Source organism: Neomonachus schauinslandi, chromosome 15 (genome assembly GCF_002201575.2).
Source record: "Neomonachus schauinslandi chromosome 15, ASM220157v2, whole genome shotgun sequence".
Taxonomy (NCBI): Eukaryota; Metazoa; Chordata; class Mammalia; order Carnivora; family Phocidae; genus Neomonachus; species Neomonachus schauinslandi.
In genome coordinates this window covers 36,692,486-36,710,928 of record NC_058417.1, presented here as the reverse complement: position 1 = coordinate 36,710,928, position 18,443 = coordinate 36,692,486, and the positions used below count along the sequence as shown (strand labels likewise).

At 53.8% G+C, this 18,443-nt stretch overlaps 1 protein-coding gene across 4 annotated transcripts; it reads left to right on the top strand.

Moving 5' to 3' along the window:
* Positions 1 to 529: 529 nt before the first annotated feature.
* On the top strand, positions 530 to 15,462 carry NFE2L1 (NFE2 like bZIP transcription factor 1). Of its 4 annotated transcripts, XM_021704536.2 has the most exons (7): positions 530 to 623; positions 2,040 to 3,197; positions 7,844 to 8,059; positions 8,475 to 8,564; positions 8,788 to 8,946; positions 9,767 to 11,124; positions 14,563 to 15,462. In XM_021704536.2, exons 2-7 carry the CDS (start codon positions 2,688 to 2,690, stop codon positions 14,585 to 14,587), a joined length of 2,358 nt encoding a protein of 785 aa, XP_021560211.2. In that variant the 5' UTR covers positions 530 to 623; positions 2,040 to 2,687; the 3' UTR covers positions 14,588 to 15,462. The 4 variants fall into 4 exon arrangements, with proteins under 4 accessions (XP_021560211.2, XP_021560214.1, XP_021560210.1 ...); XM_021704539.2 differs by lacking the exons at positions 530 to 623; positions 14,563 to 15,462 and having other exon boundaries at positions 1,991 to 3,197; positions 7,877 to 8,059; positions 9,767 to 12,939; XM_021704535.2 differs by lacking the exons at positions 530 to 623; positions 14,563 to 15,462 and having other exon boundaries at positions 1,991 to 3,197; positions 9,767 to 12,939.
* Positions 15,463 to 18,443: the final 2,981 nt, after the last annotated feature.

Sequence of the window (18,443 nt, the reverse complement as noted above, 5' to 3'; positions counted from 1 at the left end):
GAAATACTCTGGGTCCCGCCTCGGCCCCCTCAGGTCTTACTGGGCTTTTGCAAGTCACCGTGTGAACCTTCGGGGCGGGGGAGAACTCCGCGCTCCGGCAGCGATACCACCTCTCACCCCCAGCCCTAAGCCCTTATCCCCGAGCTGGAAAATGCACTGGTAGCGCTTAGCTTGCACACTTTACTCCGCGCCCCGCCTGAAATTCCTTGGGCGACCGACGCACCGCGGAGGGGCCAGAATGCCGGGCCGTAGGGCCTTCGCCCCACTTACTGGTGAGCCCACGCCGCGGGGCGGGTCTATGCGCCCACTGGGCTGTGGGCCATGTCAGTCTTGGGAAATCGGGAGAGGGAGGAGGAGGCACACTCAGCCATTGGGCTCTTTCGGCTGTCAATCAAAATGACATCCGGCGACGGCCGCAGTTTCGGCTCGTTGATTGGAGAAACGTGGTCCTAGGAAGGACGCGGAGGGCGGGCTTCCGAATGAGGTGGGAGGTGGAAGGAGGGGGCGGGGAGGGAAGCGGAGGCTGGGGAGCTCTAGGCCGGCCGGCGGTGGCGGCGGCAAGGCCGGGACTCGGGCTGAGGGCCTGCTGTGGCGGCAGTGGCGGACGCCGAGCGCTGCAGCGGGTATCCGGCATATTCCTTGCCCCGACGTGGGGGGGGGGGGGGGGCGCAGCGCCGCGGGAACGAGGCTTGGGGGGTGAAGGGCGGCGGGGTGGAGCCCAGGGGCAGGAGGCTGGAGGCGGGAACGGGCGGGCGAGCGGGGTTCGCGTCGGGCCCGAGCCCGGGCCTGGGCTTGGCAGGGAGGGGCCGCGAGGCCGTGGAGAAAGCTAGCTCCGGGGTGGGTTGGACTGGGGAGGGCTGAGGGCGCGAGAAGGCGTGGTGTGAGGCCCAGGCCTGGAGCGGGGTGGGGCCATCGGGACGGAGGGCGGGGTGGGGTTTGGCTGTGAGGGTGGGTCAAGGCCGCCGAGTCGCACTTGTTCGCTGTTGCCCCAGAAGTCTAGAAGCCGAGGCGCCGACAGCGGGCATGGCGACTTGGTCCCGGCCGGACTCGGGTATCCGGGGCGGGGTGGGACCGGGCTCAGACCAGACGCCTCTGGCCTTACTCCGTCTTTAAGGGACCTTGTCCGGTTTCTGGAACTTAATTGTCTCTTGGGAGGTTTTAGTAATAAATTGGCGTGAGAACGGGAGGGTAGTGTAGGCAGGAATTCTGAGTCGCAGTTGTGTTTACTTTAACCAAATAAGGAGTGTGTGTGTGTGTGTGTGTGTGTCCCCGTCCGTCCGTGTGTCACTCTTCCCCTTTAGGACGAAGTTGGTAGGTGGGTCACAACAGTGAAGAGGAGAGTTATGTTTTGGTCTGTGAGGTTAATGGAAGCTCAAAAGTAGAGACCAGAAACTGAAAGGCAGGTTTACTCCCTCTCCAGTTGGCTATCTAGGTTGAGAACTTGGCCTTATCGTTCTGCTTAGGCTCAGAAGGTCATATGAATGAAAATAAAACCTGCCTATTGCAAATTCTGGGTCGAATAATCCTCCTGCTTCACTGCTCCCCGCCCGCCCCCCCAGCCCTCTCAGCCCTCCTTCCCCCTTTTAATGTGAGAGATAGGAAGGGGAAATCATATTTTAAAGTTGGGAAAACAAAAGGCATTATTGTTTCGTGAGGTGGTGTCCTGAAAGTGTCCTCATGTCCTTTTACACCCTTGTCCCATTAATAGTTTCTCCCTTCCCTTTAAAACGGGAAAGGACAGGGATTGTAGGCAGTTTTCTCTTGAGAGATGGAGGATACAACTTTTCTTTAAGTTAGGAAATGGGCTTCTCATGCTAAAAATAGAAGCTGGGTAGTGTGTGGATGGGGTGGGGGAGGGTTGGTAAATCAGACAACATGTAAAATATTTTGGATGCCCCGGGCATTATCTGCTTATCCAAAACAAGCTACCTTTTAGGGTATTACAAATTTAGTATCCAGAAACAGGGATCCTTTGTGAGCAATATTTTCCTTTCGTAGTTGTTCTGCCTATAACAGATTTTTGGTTTTTATTTCTTTAGGAGTAAAATAATTGACTTATTTTTCAATAAAATATGAAAGTGGAATTTGAACGTCTTTCCTGCCTTCTGCCTTGATCATGGTGTGAAAATTCTGGAATCTTATCCTGTTGCTCTTGTGATTCCCATTTCAGGTTTCTCTGGAAACCCCCCTGGTAAGTGTGGAGGAGGCGGGACACTCTGACCCAAGACAAAAGGCTTGTAGCTCCAGCCAAAGAAAATAAACCTTAGGGAGAAGGAAAAAAAAACAAAAAACAAAACCAACCTATCAGCTGTTCCTGAGAACAGTCTGCAGTGGAAACTACAGAGAGGACAACTAATGTGAGTGAGGAAGTGACTGTATGTGGACTGTGGAGACAGTAAGTCACGTGGGCCCTGAGGGCCTGGACTGGGTTAGCAACAGTTGTACATGCTGAGGTGAGGTGCTGAGAAGGGAAAAGTGAATGTGGTCTGGAGAGTGGCCTTGGCTTCACAGGGTGTGCTTTCCTCTGAGGCCATCCGGGAGCTCAGCCCCTGTGTTCTGCCAGGGTGGGATACAGGGTTTGGCACTGAGGAGGGTAACTTGCTGGCTGGAGCAGCAGAGCAGTGGCCTTGATTTGTCTTTTGGAAGATTTAAAAACCAAAAAGCATAAACATTCTGGTCCTTCAGCAATGCTTTCTCTGAAGAAATACTTAACGGAAGGACTCCTCCAGTTCACCATTCTGCTGAGTTTGATTGGGGTGCGGGTGGACGTGGATACTTACCTGACCTCACAGCTTCCCCCGCTCCGGGAGATCATTCTGGGGCCCAGTTCTGCCTATACTCAGACCCAGTTCCACAACCTGAGGAATACCTTGGATGGCTATGGTATCCACCCCAAGAGCATAGACCTGGACAATTACTTCACTGCCCGGCGGCTCCTCAGTCAGGTGAGGGCCCTGGACAGGTTCCAGGTGCCGACCACTGAGGTAAACGCCTGGCTGGTCCACCGGGATCCAGAGGGGTCTGTCTCTGGCAGCCAGCCCAGCTCAGGCCTCACCCTCGAGAGTTCCAGTGGCCTCCAGGATGTGACAGGCCCAGACAACGGGGTGCGAGAAAGCGAAACGGAGCAGGGATTCAGTGAAGATTTGGAGGATTTGGGAGCTGTAGCCCCTCCAGTCAGTGGAGACCTAACCAAAGAGGTTAGTGACCACACGTCGGGGTGGGTGAGAAGGGCTTGGGGTTTCGGGGGGGCGGGGGCTGGTTCTGGTCCTGGTCCTGAAGGGGCGAGGTCATAGTACTAACCCCTGTAAAGAACTAGAGTGGTTTGGGGGGTGGGGGTCTCAGGCATTGTTCTTTGACAGGAATGAGCTGAATTGTCTGGCCAGGATTGGGGGCTGGGAGCATTTCCTTGTGTTGAACCATTGACCCACCTCTAAATGTACCGTCAGGGCAGTGGGAGGTTCCTAGAACATGCCAGCATGTTTACTGCTTGGATTTCAACATGACTGCTGGAGGCCCCAGAGTGGGGGAGGGAGTGGTGTTGTGATGGGCTTTGGTGCGGTGTGTATCTGTTGCTAAGACACAAATTCTTTGTGGACTCTTGCCTTGTACCTCCCCCCACGTCAAAACACACATGCATATCCTGAAGTTCTCCTTTGTGGTCGGGCCTGTTGTTGTAAGGTCCTTGATAAGTCGGCTCTCCTGGGCCTGAGCCAAGGGGTAGATTTAGATAGTTATTCTTGGCCAGAAGAGGGCCAAGGCTTCCATTCCTTGCTAAAGGCCTGCTGCAGGGAGTAGGGAGAAGAGGGCTAGGAGCTAGAAGAGAAACTGCATTCTGCTGCTTAAGTCAGCTTGCTCTGAGCTATCAGAGATCTGTAGCTCCTGACACGTGGCTGACACACTGTTCTGGGCAGAACAGAAAGCCTTTAACAATGTGAATGGTTCCTGCTGCTCCCACCTCACCAGCATGATGATAAAACCACTTTGAGCTCTGTGTTTGGCCTGGGCTTGCCACTCAGCCTTAAGGAGCTTGAGAAAAGGCCTGCTGCACTCTCCTGGCCATTAGGAAAGGGAAGGCTAAGGCTGGATTGCACTGGGCTGGGTTTCCCAGAGCTGAGTCTTGGGGAGGGGGGGTAGGTACGTAAAAAGTTTTACAGGGGCTGCAGATCTTGGCTCTTTTTCTGCCCACCAGTCAGACCAGGTTTTGCCTCCTGTCCTGCATTTGAGCCTGTTCCTGAGCTCATTTCTTTGACTGTTAGTGGCTGTCAGAGCTTGTGGCTTTCTCTGGCCAGTGGTGTTCAACTGGGGACGATTTGGCCCGTCCAGGGGATAGATGGCCATGTCTAGAGACAGTATTGGTTGTCACAACTGGAAGAGGTGCCATTGGTGGGGAGAAGCCAGGGATGGTGCAAAACTTACTAAAAAGCACAGGACGGCCCCCGGAGGTCAGATGGATCTGGCCGCACACGTCTGTAGTGCCAGCGCTGCTCTCTGCTCAGCTGCCTCGCTGGGTCTGCTTTGAGAGAGACTAGAATTATCTGAGCACGGGAGCCGTGAGCATTCCTTACCTTACAGTGCCTCAGTTCTTAGATTCTCCCAGTGCCACTGGGAACTTTGCCTTTTTTCTGCTTCCTCTGTCCTTTTCCTTCAAATGGGTTTCAGTCTTGGCACGGTGGTCTGAAGAAGTATGTCTCCCAGCTTCCTCTTCCGTGCTTCTGCCCTGATGCAGCTCCCCAGGGGGTGGGGTGTGTAACTGGGCTCGCTCCTGGGAACTCTGCAGGTAAAGCTCCGTTCCTCTTCCTGTTGGGAGCTCTCCTGGGATGGGGTGGGAAGTTTGGATATGGTTGGATGGGTTGGGGCAGAATGGGATGAGACTTTGACCCTGCTTTCTTCCATTTCTTGGCCTTCATGAAGGTTGTGCTGTCCCTGACCCCAGGCCTTCTCTGCTCTCTGGGGGTTGGGGTGGGTCAGCATTAGGGCTCTAGGCTGGGTGTGGGGGAAGGGAGGATTATTACGTGTCTAGAACAACATTTCCTCAGCAACTCAGGGATAAAAATACCCAGGTCCAGAGCATGTGACAGGCACTGCTGGAGCTGGTATTCTCCCCCCGGGTGGCAGCACGCCCCCGCTGCCAGGTCGGTTCGATGGGCAGCCCTAGCCCAGGCCCTTGTCGGGGATAGGATTCCCCTGGAGGCTGGCACTCTGCCCAGAGCAGGGGGTGGCTTGTGTACAACTCTCTCCCAGCGAGGAGCATTCTGTGACCAAGGGGAACATACTGTCCCTCACCTGACCTTAGACTCGAGGGGTGCAGCAGTGAGGTTGGACGTTGGAACTGTGCTCCCGATTCTGTGGGTGGCGTTTTCCTGGTGTTAGAGATGTGGACCAAGGGTCCGGGGGGAGAAGCTCTTGAACGAAGCTGGAGTGAAGGGGGAGCGTGGCGCACGTGTCTGGCTCCTTCAGGGTTGGCCTTCAGGCCCGAGGCTCCCTTCTGCCTGGGGCGAGGCCTGGCCGGCACTCCTTCCTCTCCTCTGGCCTGGGGTCCCTGGCTCTCAGCAGGCCCGGCCTCAGCTTGCGATCCTTGGGCTTCAGGACGAGCGGCCGCAGCCCTGCTGAGGAACAGGAAAACTCCTTCCACTTCCAGGGAAGAACTAGATTCCCTGAGAAGCTGCGGGAGTGGTTTCTGCCCAGTCCTGAGTGGGCTGGGGAAGCAGGATGCGACAGGAGGGAGAGTGGCACCCCTTCCCCCCCCCCCCAGGGCTCTCTCACTGCGCCACCCCGGCTGGCTGACTGGGCTGGGTGGGGCTGCCCGCCCCTGGGTGCGTCTCCTTGAGGAGACGGAGGCGGCCCAGGGATGGGCTGGTTCCTTGCGGCAGCTTCTCCAGCTGCCCTGGTGCAGAGATTGGCTCCCGGCTGCAGCTAGGTAACAGGCGGTGGGAGGGGATTGGCTCCTTCCGCATCTCCAGCGGAGACTTGGGGGAGGAGATTGGCTCTCGTCGCAGCCTAGGTAACGACAGTGGGAGGGGATTGGCTCTTTCCGCAGCCCAGCTGCTGACCTGGGGGAGGGGATTGGCTCTCCGCAGCCTCAGCAGTGACCTGCGGGGTGGGAGGGGGAGGGGATTGGCTCCTTGCTGCAGCCTAGGTAACAAGTTTGGGGGGCGTGGGGAGGGGGAGAGAGGGAGGAGCGGGAGGCTAGGCCCTGGAGGGAGCTGGCTCTCCTCTGCAGCTTGAGCACGGAGCATGGGGTGGGAGTCCCATCTCACTGCAGCCTCTGCGGTGAGCTCAGGGTGGGGGCTGCCGGGTGCCTGAGTGGAACTGGGGTTGTGAGGTGGGAGGGGGCTGCTCGAGGATGGAGGAAGGGGGCTGGGCTGGGCCGCCCAGGCAGCAGCACGGGCGGGGCACCCTCCTCGGGCCCCTCGGAGCTAGCAAGGGGCCACCCTTCCAGCCTGGTGTGCTCCCTGCAAGCCAAGAGCTCCTTGCAGCCCCCTGTCCGGCTTCCCGGCACCAGCTGCCCTGGGGCTCTTCTCGCAGACCATGACCCGCCTGGACCGCAGCTCTCACAGTGGTGGGGGCCATGCCAAAGGGAGCCGGCCCCTTAACTCTTTGCTGGCTGGGCACCGGGTGGCCCAGCCCCCCTCTGCTCCTGGGTCCAGGGCTTCTGTTCAGGTTGGTGTATGTGGGGAGACTGAAGGGAGAGGTACACCTGGGAGGTCTTGGGATTTGGGAGGGTTACGGTGGGAAAGGGGTACCTGGTCAGGGCTGGGGAGGTGGGTCTCATGTAAGGATATTGCTTTCTGGAAAGTGCTTTTTTAACCTCTGAATGGAAGGCAAGAGTTCAGGGTTTCTTCAGCCACAGGGGGATGGCATGTGTAGGAAGCCCAAATGGCTCTATTTATTGGGGTTCTATGCTGGTGGCTCTGGGGGTGGCAGTTGGTGCAGGAACTGATCAGGAGCCACCAGGGTAGAGTGGGAAGGAGGAATTTTGGTCCCTGAGGTGGCAGTTGTGGCTGAGCGGTGATGGGGCCCATGTCCTTGAGTGGGTTGACTGACGGAGCGCCAGTGAGTCCTGGGGTGTGGTGAGGAAGGGAGTGAGAGTGCTGGTGTGAGGGGACACCGGGGCCTTGGCAGGGGTGGGGTGCCCAGTGAGGATCATCTGACTGCCTGAGGCTCTCCTGGGACAGAGGCAGCCTGCTAGGATCAGCTGAGAGTGGGAATTCTGGCAGGGATGGACCTTGAGGTGAGCCTGGGCTTTGGGTGTCCGGCCTTACTCTTGGCCTCAGCCAGGGAGGGGGACCGGCTCTAGGCAGGGTTGGAGGCAGCCCGTCAGTTGCCATTGGGTGCAGCAGGTGGTTGCAAATGCAGGGATTTTCCTCTCTGGCCCACCCCACCCCTTTATGCAAATGAAATGGCACCATAGGCTGATGCAAGCCTGGCCACCACGAAGCAATTCTGCATGACAGTTCGCCCTTGCCTGGCCTGGCCAGCATCCTACAAACCCAAGTTTGAAGGGATTCTCATTCCCAGAATGAGAAGTGTCTCCTGCTTCCCCCTTCTTTCTTGTGTAGCGGTGAGGTGGCCCTGCCTTTTGGCCTGGCTGTGTCTCTGGTCCTAAGCCCACAGGCTTGTATGGGGTTGATTATGCTGGTAATTTTTGCTAGCTCTTGTTTTTTTTGTTTTGTTTTGTTTTTATTTTTTGGAGGCTGGTATCTGGAAATGGATGAATGAAGCCTTGTTGGTATGGAGGAGACAGAGGCTGGGAGAGCTGCCTCCCACTCCCAGGACTAATTGGAGTGACGCTAGGAAAGGCCCCTGGATCTGAGAGCTAAAGTCACGGTGATCTGTCTTTCAGGACATAGATCTGATTGACATCCTTTGGCGACAGGATATTGACCTGGGGGCTGGGCGTGAGATTTTTGACTATAGTCATCGCCAGAAGGAGCAGGATGTGGATAAGGACCTGCGAGATGGAGCGGAGCAGGACGACACCTGGTCAGGCGAGGGTGCAGAAGCTCTGGCGCGAAACCTGCTAGTGGATGGAGAAACTGGGGAGAGCTTCCCTGCACAGGTACCCCCACCTCTGCCCACTTCCAGAAACTTCTCCTTAGAGAAGGCCGCTTCTGTCTGTGGGATGAACCCGAATGTATCTTTTGGGTTGGGGTCTCTTAAGTCACTTGGGCTGAGGAACGGGGAGTGGATGAGCAACAGAAGCAGAGGGGCCAGGCCTTGGTAACGAACAGCACGGAGGAGGCAAAGCACCTAGCAGCTTCCTGTTTGCGTCAGGACTCTTCCACTTTCCCTCTGCTCTTTCCTGGAGGTTGGGACGCAGGGCCAGCCATCAGCCCGGGCACAGAGGGAGAGTGTGGGCCTATAGCCCTTGCCGCCCTCCTTCAGCTTCCCCCTTGGAAAGGCTGGGGAAGAGGCTTTGGCCCGCAGGCAGCCAAGGCCCAGGTCAGTCAGACTTACGGTTGCTGTTGCCACAGGTGCCTGGTGGGGAGGACCAGACGGCCCTGTCCCTGGAAGAGTGCCTTAGGCTGCTGGAGGCCACCTGCCCCTTTGGGGAGAATGCTGAGGTGAGCAGGACTCCAGGGAGAGCCCACCAAGCCAGCAGGGCAGCCTGCACGCCGTGGGTCCCTATGCGGCTGCCCGAGGGGCCAGCGCCCGGTGTGGCCTGCTCCTGGCTGCGGGGCTGAATTCAGAGGAAGGAAGAGACAGAACCTCAGCTGGTAGTCTCTGGGAGGAATGCGACGGTGGTCTTGCCTTCCCCCCGTTAAAGCCTCTTGTGTTTTGCCCTAGTTTCCAGCAGACATTTCCAGCATAACAGAAGCAGTGCCTAGTGAGAGTGAGCCCCCAGGTCTTCAAAACCACCTCTTGTCTCCTCTCCTGACGGGGACGGAGTCGCCATTCGATTTGGAGCAGCAGTGGCAAGATCTCATGTCCATCATGGAAATGCAGGTAGGATTACCAGAGCAGGACACAGAGTTCTCGGACCGGGGGTGGGGGTGGGGGTGTTTGCATTCAGCTGCTTTGTCCCCGCTGGAAGAGAACGGAGCAGTTCTCTGATCCATAGGAAAGTGGGGACACTGAGAGGTCATTGTCCGGGTGTCTCCTTGGGGTAGGGGGTACAGTCAGGAGTGGGGTTTGGGTTAGAAGCCCAGGGCTAAGCCTTCTAAAACAGGACTGTCCCCTAGGTATGCCTTCTTCCTTCCCTTTAGGTAGATAATCAGTTGACCAAATGCTCCAGCTTTAGCACTGGCCATTCGTGCGGGGCGTTGGCAGCCCCGGCGCCAGCCCCCCTGCCCCTTACAGTCACCTAGTCCGCCCTTTGTTATTTTAAAGGTGAGGAAATTGAAGCTCAGAGAGGTTAAGTGATGTGCCCTTGGTCACACAGCAAAGTGGTACAGCTAGGTTTTCTCCCTGCAAGGCTGGGTGTTCCTTTTGCTGTGCGGATTTTACGCTGAGGAGAGGTAGGCAGGGTTGGGTGTTTCCTTTCTTTCCTTTCCCTCCAAGGTGGGGGAGTCTGTCCAAACACAGCTGGGAGCTGGTCAGCCCTGCGTTGGGGTGGGGTCTACAGGGAGGACCCATCTCTGCCAGGCCTGGTAGGTCTGGTGGATCGAGCAGGGCCAGGAGTGGACCCTGGGCTCTGGATTCCAGTCTCTTGCCTTTCCACCCGCTCAGCTGTGCCTGTGTTGGGTGCCTGTTGGCGGGAGCCCCCCGCCAGCCCGGGGGAGGGAGTCTGCTCAGAGTGAACGGTGACGCTCTTCTCCCCTGCCAGGCCATGGAGGTGAACACTTCAACGAGTGAGATCCTGTACAGTGCCCCTCCTGGAGACCCCCTGAGCACCAACTACAGCCTTGCCCCCAACACTCCCATCAATCAGAATGTCAGCCTGCATCAGGCGTCCCTGGGCGGCTGCAGCCAGGACTTCTCACTCTTCAGTCCCGAGGTGGAGAGCCTCCCTGTGGCCAGCAGCTCCACGCTGCTCCCGCTGGTCCCCAGCAATTCCACCAGCCTCAACTCCACCTTTGGCTCCACCAACCTGGCAGGCCTCTTCTTTCCACCCCAGCTCAACGGCTCGGCCAACGACACGGCAGGCCCTGAGCTGCCCGACCCACTGGGGGGCCTGTTAGATGAAGCCATGCTGGACGAGATCAGCCTGATGGACCTGGCCATCGAAGAGGGCTTCAACCCCGTGCAGGCCTCCCAGCTTGAAGAGGAGTTTGACTCTGACTCAGGCCTCTCCTTGGACTCCAGCCATAGCCCTTCCTCTCTGAGCAGCTCCGAAGGCAGCTCTTCTTCCTCCTCGTCCTCCTCCTCGTCCTCCTCCTCGTCGTCCTCTTCCTCTGCTTCCTCTTCAGCTTCTTCCTCCTTTTCTGAGGAAGGTGCTGTTGGCTACAGCTCTGACTCTGAGACCCTGGATCTGGAAGAGGCCGAGGGCGCTGTGGGTTACCAGCCCGAGTATTCCAAGTTCTGCCGCATGAGCTACCAGGATCCGTCCCAGCTCTCCTGCCTGCCCTACTTAGAGCACGTGGGCCACAACCACACATACAACATGGCGCCCAGTGCCCTCGACTCTGCTGACCTGCCACCGCCCAGCGCCCTCAAGAAAGGCAGCAAGGAGAAGCAGGCCGACTTCCTAGACAAGCAGATGAGCCGGGATGAGCATCGAGCCCGAGCCATGAAGATCCCCTTCACCAATGACAAAATCATCAACCTGCCAGTGGAGGAGTTCAATGAGCTGCTGTCCAAATACCAGCTGAGCGAGGCCCAGCTGAGCCTCATCCGCGACATCCGGCGCCGGGGCAAGAACAAGATGGCGGCGCAGAACTGCCGCAAGCGCAAGCTGGACACCATCCTGAACCTGGAGCGGGACGTGGAGGACCTGCAGCGCGATAAAGCCCGGCTGCTGCGGGAGAAGGTGGAGTTCCTCCGGTCCCTGCGGCAGATGAAGCAGAAGGTCCAGAGCCTGTACCAGGAGGTGTTTGGGCGGCTGCGGGATGAGAATGGGCGACCCTACTCGCCCAGTCAGTACGCACTCCAGTATGCCGGGGATGGTAGTGTCCTCCTCATCCCCCGCACCCTGGCCGACCAGCAGGCCCGGCGACAGGAGAGGAAGCCAAAGGACCGAAGAAAGTGAGCCTGGGGAGGAAAGGGGGGTTGACGCTCACCGGGATGGAAACTGGAGAAGGGCTGGGCCTGGACCTGGACCTACAGTGGGGACTTGAATGCCTTCTTATCCAATAGATCTTCTCAGATGGGATGAACTGCGGGTCAGTGGACAGGAAGAGGAGGGCGCAGGCGCTGTCTGGCTCAGCTTCCCCCCGTGGGGGGGGTGGCGGAAGCAGCCAGACCGTTTGGGTGGACAGGGTCCTCACCCCTGCTGTTTCCTCTGAGAGAAGGGGTGGTGCTGGCATTGCTGGAGGCCGACCAAGGGTAAAGAGGGGGGATCTTGTGAGAGGAAAGTCGTAGAAAGTCTCATTCCTGGAAGCAAGGAAGGAACGAAGGAAGGAAGGAAGAGGGATAAAAAAAACCCAAAAAAATCAAAGCGGGAAGAAAATCAAAGGGCAGGTTAGGGTTGGCTCTGGCCAGGATACCAGGCGGCAGGTTTTAGGTGGGACTAGGCCCTAGGCGCGAGTAAACCCCACTTCACCCCAGGGGAGGGTGGAACACAGGGTGGGATCTGGGAGGGGCTTTGTGGGTCTTTCAGCTCCTGCCGTGTGGCAGCCGAGAGGGGAGCTCTTGGATGTGTCCTGTGATGTTCTCCTTCGGACGGGAGCCACTGGGACCCGGCGCTGGCTTGGGGAGTTAGGGTCAAAAAAGGAGAGGGGACAGGAAAGGGTCACGAGGCCCTGTGCCATGTTGCAGCAGCCCCAACACCAAGCATGTCCCTCACTGCCCGGCCACTCCATCTCTCTCTGTGCCCGGTCCCCACCCCCCCCCAGCTGAGGTCCCCACATTTCCATCAGAGTCTGCATGCGAATGCTGTTCTCTTCCCGCCCCGTGTGCCCCCGCCCCTCCCCTCCCCGCTGCCTGAGCTCTGCTGCAGCTGGGGTGCCGGCCGCGCCCCCAGTGCTGAGCCTGCGGCCTCGGGGGGCTGCTCTGAGGCAGGGCGTGTGGAGAAGCCAGGCAGTATTCAGCACAACACTGGGGAGTGACCCTTCCCTCAGGCCTCCCCTGCCAACCACTGGGCATGTCACTGGAGGACAAAACCACAAAACCCAGCAACAAAAACAAACTAGTCCTTTTAGAATTTCTTGCGCTTTGATTTTTTTAGGGCTTGAGCCCTGTTTCACTTATAGGGTCTAGAATGCTTGTGTTGAGTAAAAAGGAGATACCCCAATATTCAAAGCTGCTAAATGTTCTCTTTGCCATAAAGACTCCGTGTAACTGTGTGAACACTTGGGATTTTTCTCCTCTGTCCCGAGGTCTGTCTTTGCCTTTTTCTTTTTCTTTTTTTTTTTTTTTGGGGGGGGGGGTTTCTTTCTAGGAGAATGAGAAGTGCATGTAATGAGGGCTTGAGAGCACCTACCCCCCCAGGCTCTCGGCCACAGGCTGCTTCTCTACACCCCCAGTTTAGCAAAGGCCCCAGGCAGGAAGACTGCCTGGGGGAGGCAGAGAGGGGAGCGCCAAGGTGGCCAGATGGTTCCAGGACCACAGTGTCTTTATTTTTAACTGTTTGCCACTGCTGCCCCCACCCCTGCCTGGCTCCGGAGTACAGTCAGCCCAGACTAGCAGGGGTGAGTTGTGGGGAGAGAAGGACCGATTCTCCTCCCCACTGGGGGGCGTTCTGACTGAGCAGTAGGGATAGAAGGCACGAGCCTGGGAAGTGCTTTTATAAATTATTTTCCTTGTAGATTTTATTTTTAATTTATCTCTGACCTGCCAGGGAGAGGAGAGAGAAAGAGAGATGCTGTGAGCACATGACAAAATAAAATAAAATAAAATGGATGATTCATTCTCAAGTGCAGTTTTTCCCTACTTTTAATTTAAATTGAGTAAAAGACCCCAGGAGGGGAGGACTGGCCATCATGTGGCTAAGCCAGAGCTCACTTGGGAAGGTGGATGGAGAAAGGGGAAGTTGACAGTGAGGAATTTAGAAAGACTCTTAAGTACTGTATTAAACCGTCCAAGCAGGTGTTGGTACCTCTTCACAGGGTTCGCTAGTTGAATCCTCAGAGGAAGGATTCAGAATCCTTTTTGGCCTTTCTCATAGGACTGGGCTAGGTGGAGGTGCTGTCCCTTGGCCCAGCTCCTTGTCTGTGCACCTCTGAGAGAGTGCATTTTTTTTTTTTTTTAAAGATTTTATTTATTTTTTGACAGAGACATAGCGAGAGCAGGAACACAAGCAGGGGGAGTGGGAGAGGGAGAAGCAGGCTTCCCGCCGAGCAGGGAGCCCGATGCGGGGCTCGATCCCAGGACCCTGGAATCATGACCTGAGCCGAAGGCAGACGCTTAACGACTGAGCCACCCAGGCGCCCTGAGAGAGTGCATTTTTAATCTTGAGCATGCTGTCCTTTCTCCGGTGGCTGCAGAGCATCGGAGAGTAGCCCGAGCAGTGACCGGGACTAGAAACCTGAGAAATCCACGAGACTGACACATGCCTGGTACTTGAGTGTAAGAGCAGGGCCGCAGAACTAGAGAAGCAAGAAGCCAGACTCCGGGGCTTAAGGCCTCAGAAAGCCTCCCAGCTGAGGTGAACAGAATCTGTTCTCCCTCCAAAAACCTGCTTTAATATCAAGCCTACGAAGAGCTGGATGCTTCCAGGTGCTGGGTGCTTGCTGGCGCCGCCACCACAGGCTGGGGTAGGTGTCTAGCAAATGCTAAGGAATGAATGCTCACCTGACAGCCTGTGAAATTACTGGACGAGGTTTAGGACCAGAAGCAGTTGATCCCCACAATGGAACCTCCCGTGTTACCACTGTGTGACCTGGCTTAGCCCCATAGTCCTTTCATGGTGCTACTGGAGTACCCCAAGGGATGGAATAGAATTCATAACATCAATTTATTTGTTTCAGTTTACGCTTTTTTTTTTTTTTTAACCCCCATCTAGTTGGAAAGTGTCATCAGATGAGCTCTTTCCTAATTAGGAATTAGCTATGTCCGTAAGCCAGATAAAAGCAAGATTCTTGAAAAACGAGTAAGACTAAAAATTAAGTTTGAAAAACTTTAATTCATGCTGATAAAAAATACAAATATATAGAAGAATAAATTGTGACAGGTAAAAGTCATGTTTTTGTATCCCTTCTAGAAATATGTGTATGTATTTTTAAGTACACAATTAGGCTGTAACTTTAATCTTGCTTTGCAATTTTAACCTAACATATTTAAATGTTTTTTAAGAGTAAAAAAAAAATCCTCCCTCACCCTGTTAGTGCTGCCCCTGCTCTGAGAAAGTACATTTTTGTCACCCCTCCCCCATGCCCCCTTATGGAGAGACGTACAGTTGTGTCTAGGATCCAGCTGATTAGCTGGGGCTTTGGGCCAAGTTGGTCAGCACTAGCTGTGGGGTTGACCTCTTTTTGCTGCTGGCAGGTGGAGTGGGTGCTCCAGCTTCAAGGCTTTTTCTGGCAGGAAGAAGATCCAAGGACTCGAGTAAAGCCCGTCAAAGAGCTGCTACACCTCAGACAAGTGAGAAGAGGTCCTAGACTCAGCAGGGAGATGAGCAGGCCTCAGGCTTAACTGAGCACCAGACTTCAAGGTGACCTGCTTGGGTGGGGGCGGAAGCCTGGCTTTGTCTTGACTTCAGCAGCAGTAGGCTCCCTTCAAGCCGATTTCTCCCCACGTCCTAATTCACATTTGCATTTGGAAGTAGACCCCTTGTTTCAAACTCTGCCCTGCACAGATCTCACCAGTGAGGCTGGGCTCGTTATTTCAGTGTCAATAAAAATAGAAGAAATCCCGAACTAAGAGGAAATGTAGTGAGCTTGAGAATGCTCAGTGTCACCAAGACCTGGCCTCTAATGGTGGACTCCAGCCCCGACCAGGGAAAGCTGAACAGCAGCAGTCAGCCAGCGAATGGGGAGTACTTTCCATGGAGCCCTGCGTTCCTCAGGCAGCCCTCGGCCCTCTTACAACCCCCAGCTAGGCCAGACTTTGCTGCTTCTCAGGTTTGTTTGGCAAAAGCTGGAAAAACAAGTGCCTCGTAGAAAAAAAATAACATCCCCACCACCTTCACGTCTCCTGCCTCACCCAGGAGGCACTGACCTAGACCTACAGCTTCAGCTCCAACTAACTTGTTTTATGGCGCTACCAGCAATAAGTCCATTTCATTATTGACGCTATCCACGGACAATCACAGGCACCAGATTGGTGGCTGCCTCTCTGGAAGTCATTTTCCCAACCAAGTGTAGAAATGGTCTAGCAAAACCCACGTGCTTCATTATCATGAGTGGTTAAGCCTTGTTATCACTGCTCCATCTGGGACATGAAAGGGACTCAGAGACCTTCAATTTGTCATTCTGTCAGCCTAACAAGAACCTTTCACCTTTCACTTTTCCCACAGAGGCCAGCCATCCTCCTTGCCTCTAGTTCTGAACCTCGTAGTGCAGAAGGAACGTGTGGGGGAACTTGGTATATACATGGAACTTAGCACATGATTTGAGTTCTACTCCTTGTTCTGTCAAGGACTTTTGAAAGTTCATGTCAGCCTCAATTAGTTGAGACACAGAATCCAGTGCACAGATTGTCTGGAGGAGTTTGGGATCCCACTAAAGAGGTGTGTTCTTAAAGCTGGTTCTTTTCCAGTCTTAACTGCAGAATGGATAGGCTGCATAGTATTTGTTACTTAATTGCAGATGCCATCTCAACCAAGGAAACAAAACCTAGTTTATACTTGGGGGAGGCAGGGAAAAGGCTAAGGAGTTGGTGCTCTGCCTTTTGTTTTAAACACGAATTTAATCAGGCTAATTCAGTTGTCTTAAACCTTCCAGTTCTCAGCTAGGGGCTGAAGCAGTAATTTAAACAATGAGCCAGTGCCCCACAGCTGGGACCCAAAGTTGCCCAGTCTGACCTCCTGAGGCTATGCAAACAATAAATGGCAGGATTGGTCAAAGTCAACTAGGATTTAAAAATCCTTATGGGGGGGCGCCTGGGTGGCTCAGTTGGTTAAGCGACTGCCTTCGGCTCAGGTCATGATCCTGGAGTCCCGGGATCGAGTCCCACATTGGGCTCCCTGCTTGGCGGGGAGTCTGCTTCTCCCTCTGACCTTCTCCCCTCTCTCATGCTCTCTCTCTCTCATAAATAAAAAAATCTTAAAAAAAAAAAATCCTTGTGGGGTAAACAGTGGCTCTGGTATTACCACAAACCACCAAGGTTACATACAATGCAGATCCAGATACGCTATTGAGTATTTTAACACAAGCTATTTAATGTAAGCAACAACTACAGAACCAAATCATCAGTATATATCGTAAACATGATGTTTCAGCCTTGCCTCATAGTCCTGCTGCCTCACTGGCCTAAGGCTGGGGGCGGGGGGGGGAAGCCTTAGCAAACAGAATACTTGCTCTTCCTGCCCCCCATACAGCAGGACCAATTATGTTTTTCATCCCAGTGCAAGATGGTTTTATTTTGGATTTCATTTGCTTTCAATATTCAGCCATTTATTCAGTGGGAAGCTCCCAAGGCCAAGGTCAATTAAAAGTCATCCACAGAAGAGAGCTGAGCAACTGTGAACACATCAGTTAGAAGAGCAGTAACTTCTAAAGAAAACCTCAATGCTGGACAGTCAAACCAATGTGATACGCAGATCACAGACTGAGGATTGTCCCCGGAATCTTTAAGCTCCACCATCACCAAGCTTCCTTAGCCACACACAACACCCAGATGCGTCTGCCCAGATTGGTTCCTACTGCTGAAAAGCAAGATGAAGCCGAGATGCCTTCCTTTACTAAAGCTGAATGCTGGCCTGGTAGTGATATTTGTATTTCAGTTGTATGCTAGAGGAGGGGAAACATTGAGCCTGGACTTAGTTCAGTCCTATCAGCTCTAAATTCTAAACAAGATCTTTTTGTCCTCACAAACGACCCAACTTGTAAACCAGATTAATACTAGTATCACAGAAACTGATCAGGTTAATTTGATCTCAAACAGAACCCGGGTCCATTCATAGTTTAGTATCTGGAGCCACTGTAGAAAATTTGGATTTCAGAGTTCCAGTTCCACCAAATTATTTTGGAGTAGCAGTTTCCTCTCATTTTCCCTTACTCTGTGATGGAAATAGTGACTAGAACACATTCCACTGTCACAGGCCATAAAGATGTCCTGAGCATACGTGGCCAAACACCAAATGGTCATGTTAAAATCAAATTGAGCTGAGTTGGAATGAGTTCTAGAATATAAGATTGTATCTGAAAATAAATACTTAAAAACTCAACTATTAAAAATAGTTGTCCAAACTTTCAAATCACACTGAAAAGCAGAAATAATTATTCCTGAGCACTGTCGGCTGACAGATTGCCTCTGTGGTCATTTACTGTACTAACTTGAAACTCAACTGAAGACAGTGGAGGACACCTCAGATGGTGACTGGTCCCCAGATTAGTAAGCTCTTCTGAAATAGCAACTAAGGTGATCCCGTCTCCTCTTCAACTCCCGGCTGAGTCTCCGATGACGCAGCTCCACAGACGCCATCCAGCTCGCCTTTGTGCCTAAAGAAATGCTCTCCGAATACCTTCTAAGACAGATGGAAGCTTTGTTGTGCCTCTGTGTAGCTTTTATTTCCAACATTTCTGCATGCATCTGTGGCTTCAACAAGCACTTGAGAAAATTTTATACCGAAACCCTTCATCTAGACACGTGACAGCTGGCTTTCAAACATAACAAAATTGTGAAAATCTATCCTCACTTCAATTTTCATGCATGCATTATCAATTTCAGCATCTTCCCGGGGGGAAGAATGAGAGGGTTTTACAAGGGTTCAGGAATGCCAGAAATGGCAATTAAGTAGGTTCCAAAGGTTAAGACAAAAGCTTAATAGCACTCCATTCTGGACACACACCAAGGCTGAAGGCTAATTTCAGTGTATCTAATGAGGCAGAACAGAACCAGAACATCTCTGCCCACCACACCCCAACTCATTCAACTAGCAGCTCCGCTGCCAACCCCAAGGACACACCCAGACCTCCACGCAGAAAGGCTTCCTCCCGGGCTCCGCTTTACCTCATCTCTCCAAACTCTAGGAGGCTCTTTTTTTTCTTTTTCTTTTTTTAAGATTTTGTTTTTAGGTAATCTCCACACCCAAAGTAGGGCTCGAACTCACAACCCTGAGATCAAGAATTGCATGCTCTACTGACTGAGCCAGCCAGATGCCCCAAAGAGGCTTTTTGAAAAAAATATTTATGCATCAGTTTATTTGGAGCAAATGCTTTGTACTATTGAGTAGAGCTGATTTGATCTCAGTGGAAATTCCATTTTCCCTTTTAATAACAAGAACCTAGTTCCATTTTGGCTCT